Here is a 3,834-nt window from a genome sequence, read left to right as displayed (position 1 = left end):
TGATTCCCTATAGAGTACAGCATGGGGTCTTATACTGGACAGTCACCCATCTAGTCAGGATAAACTCCTTCCAACAGGACTTGCCTTTGTTGATAAATGGGAATCAATGTTTTGCGTTGGGCTAGCCGAACACTATCACATGATAAGAGTGCATTCTCCTTCATCGAACGCAATTATCTTTTTTTTTTACAATAATTGTTATTGTATGAGCATTGGTTGGATATGAGATGATAAATTAACATAAATAACCAATGATCAGTGTTGCCCTGACTTAAATAACCAATGATGAGTGTTGCACTGACTTATCCAATCTCATCTGCAGGAAGCGCGAATGGAATAACAATTATTGTTTTATTGAAAATTTTAACGTTCTGTATACTAGGAAATTTCCCCCTCCCACCACAAATGCTTCATCTTGGCAACAGTTTGCTTATGAGCTGGTAACTGAGATTTAGTAAGCCAATCGGCACACTAGAAAATTAAAAGTTATTGCTCTGCATTTATTCATTTAGTATTTGTTTCTTAGGATCTCCACTGACTTTGCTACAGCATTGCTCTATTGTCTCTTACGCGAGATGGCCTTGCATCCTTACCGAGACAATGAATTAAATTATTTCAAGTTTTTGTCCCTGGTTTTAAATGAATTTCCGGGGGCTTTACGTCATGCCTTTAAAACAATGTGGGACAACACCTTTGGACATCGCCGAGATTTCCATCTTTGGGATGACTCCGCTGCTGTGAGGAATCTGTTTCTTTTTACTGAGGGAGGTGCGACTAGAGTTCCCACGCACCAGTCTTTCAAAGAATGGGATTGTACCGCTTTGTTCCAGGCTACCATCTTTGCAAAGTCCTTTGCCATACACCACAGGACACTCCATGAGTTGTACGTACAGCCCCTTGCTGTTCCTGAAGGAAGCTTCCATGTTTGTCTTGTTTCTCGAGTAGGAAATAACGCTGAAATCTTTGCATTAGCCATTGATCAACTTCGTCGTTTAAAACACTCACTTTTTCACAGAGATGGACCGGGCAACATTTGACCTTTACATTCAGTATACCAAAGATGCTTTCACAGCTCTTGCAGTCTCGACAGCTAGAATTGATGCCATTGGAAATTTGACTCAGTCGGATTTTCCAACAAGTCGAGTCCGCGACCTGGAAGAGCGAATGAGACGAGAGAATCAATCGTACACAAAGTGGGTAGAGGGAATAAGTGTAACTATCCAAGAGATAAGAACTCTCGTCACGTTTATAACTATGTCTACATTTGTCATTATTCTTATTCTTATCATAGTAACTGCTTTTATGGAGAGCCAGCTTGCTAATAAAGAAGACGTCGCCTTCTTGAAGGATTTAAAGATCAATTATTGGAAAAAAACAGAAAAAGATCAGAACGAGGTGGACTCCAACACGTACACATGCATTAAGGAAGATCAAAGTTTATCGCTGGACGAGTATCAGTTACTTCATTACCGTTCAGCTCTCGAGTCACACCTGCGTGCTTTAACTGTCACAAGGAAACTGTATGGAGAGGATCATGCAAGAACGGCTGATAGCTACCATCAACTCGGGATCACTCAACGCGATTTACGCGACTTGCCCTCTGCTATAGACTCGCACCAGCGCGCATTGAATATTACCAGGAAATTGTTTGGAGAAGAACACCCAAGAACAGCTGATAATTACCATCAACTCGCGATTACTCAACGGGATTTTGGTGATTACCATTCAGCTCTCGACTCACACCAGCGTGATCTACATGCCACAAGAAAACTGTATGGAGAAGACAATGGAAGAACGGCTTATAGTTACCATCAACTCGGGATCACTCAACGCGAGTTACGCGACTTGCCCTCTGCTCTAGACTCGCACCAGCGCGCATTGCATATTACCAGAAAATTGTTTGGAGAGGAACACCCAAGAACAGTTGAGAACTATCATCAACTCGGAATCACTCAACGCGAAGATACACGAGCGGCAACGGTTCGACATTAAGGTTTTAATTTAGTTGCCCCTCCAATTTTACTTGCACTACAAAGAATCTTATGCACCAGTCAATTGAAACCCCCAACCCCCAGGTCCTGGAGAAGGGTGGGGGATTTGACATAAACCCTGGTCAAAAAGCATCAAGACCCCCACCCCCTGAGGCAGAAATTTAGATCAAATTCCCGTATACTTTGGGTAAGAAATTTAAAACAATCCAACATTTGCTATGGAAAGAAATTTCAAATATTCTACTTTGGGTTTGTGAAGTTTGTATTTTAGTTACTGGTACAATGCTAATTTAAGGCGGCGAAATACGAGATACAAAAACCCTCAACTTGTCGCGCAACATTTTTTCGTTGCAAGTTTGGGTCGATGTTTCGCGTTTTTCACCTTGCATGGTCAACTTGTTTTTTGTTGCGGGTTGAAGAAATGCAGGGCGCTGATTGATTGATTTGCTAGTACACGAGTACATTTGTTGCGCGACAAGTTGTGAGCTTGATGAAAAACGAGCAACAAAGCCAAAATTTGTTGCTCAGAGTAGACGCGCGCTCTACTTTTCGCAACAACTTTCTTCAACCCGCAACAAATGTCATTGTTGCGCGACAAGTTGATCATGCCAGGTGAAAAACGGGAAACATCGACCCAAACTTGCAACGAAACAATGTTGCGCGCCAAGTTGAGGGTTTTTGTATCTCGTATTTCGCCGCTCGAAAGGGTTTTCAGCTGAGCGCGCGCGCGTAAGCCGCACACGCAGTTCTAAGAGCTGCTCGCGTCAGCTCACGATTCAAAATGGGTCACCAGAAATAGACAAATACCGCTAATCTCGCTCACCTTTCTTCTAATTCCTATTCACGAAAACTACGAAAATTGTACACACACGGTTTAATGGTCACTTAAATCCGTTTGTGTTGGCCTGTGGCTTCACTGGCACGTGCACTCGAACGAGCGGGAGACGCATACGTAAATGCCGATCTTGTAACCCCCTCATTTTTCCTGATTTTGCAACTTTACTCGTTTATATCTCTGCTTCCGGACGGTGAATTTTTTTCATTTGTTGCATGTTAGTTTAGATTAACATAAAACGTCTGTCTTTCAAATTTAAAAAAATTCTGTAGGTGAAAAAAAAAAATTAAGAACATTTCAAAAAAACTCTTACCTCCGGAAAGGGAGGGGGTATTCCGACAATTTAGGGTAGCTGTGTCAATCAATCAAGGTTTTCAAACCTTGACCCTATTTAAGGGTAGAAAATCGAGATTCGATACCCTCTTTAAGGCCATACAAGCTAGAAAGGTCCCTTTAAAATCGCTTTGTTAAACTTGAAAACGTGTACTCAAGCGTGCAGTACAGTTTTAATAAACAGTATCTCTTCCCTTTTGCGCTTTGGGGTGGATGCTGAAATTTTAGTGACCCTATCTAAGGAATATGAAATACCAAAAATACCAAAAAGGATACCCTGAGCAACTCAAAAACCCTGCCTTATCGGGCGGCACATACCTCATCCTCGGAGACCCAGGGGAAGATCGCGAGGCAAGGGAAGTGTAAACGGGCGTAAGAAAATGGCGACGAAGAAAAGCATAGTACTATGCTTTTCTTCGTCGCCATTTTCTTTCGCCCGTTTACACTTCCCTTGCCTCGCGATCTTCCCCTGGGTCTCCGAGGATGCACGTACCTATATAGCGTATGTAAGAGAGTACTCCACCCCCTCTCAATAATAATAATAATAATAATAATAATAATAATAATAATAATAATAATAATAATAATAATAATAATAATAATAATAATAATAATAATAACAATAATAATAATAATGTGAGAATACAACAATATTTATAGTCGTATAAACATAAC

General features: G+C 41.2%; 1 protein-coding gene across 1 annotated transcript in view; it reads left to right on the top strand.

Annotated features, from left to right (window-relative positions):
• LOC138027946 (uncharacterized) overlaps positions 1–2,234 on the top strand; it is an 8,797-nt gene extending 6,563 nt beyond the window's left edge. The window contains exon 3 of the mRNA XM_068875576.1: positions 527–2,234. Coding sequence (XP_068731677.1) covers positions 1,018–1,992 — 975 coding nt within the window. The 5' untranslated portion in view covers positions 527–1,017 and the 3' untranslated portion in view covers positions 1,993–2,234. The remainder of the gene's footprint in view (positions 1–526) is intronic.
• Positions 2,235–3,834: the final 1,600 nt, after the last annotated feature.

This window comes from Montipora capricornis, chromosome 12 (genome assembly GCF_036669925.1).
Source record: "Montipora capricornis isolate CH-2021 chromosome 12, ASM3666992v2, whole genome shotgun sequence".
NCBI classification, from domain to species: domain Eukaryota; kingdom Metazoa; phylum Cnidaria; class Anthozoa; order Scleractinia; family Acroporidae; genus Montipora; species Montipora capricornis.
This window is presented reverse-complemented; position numbering and strand designations above follow the sequence as displayed.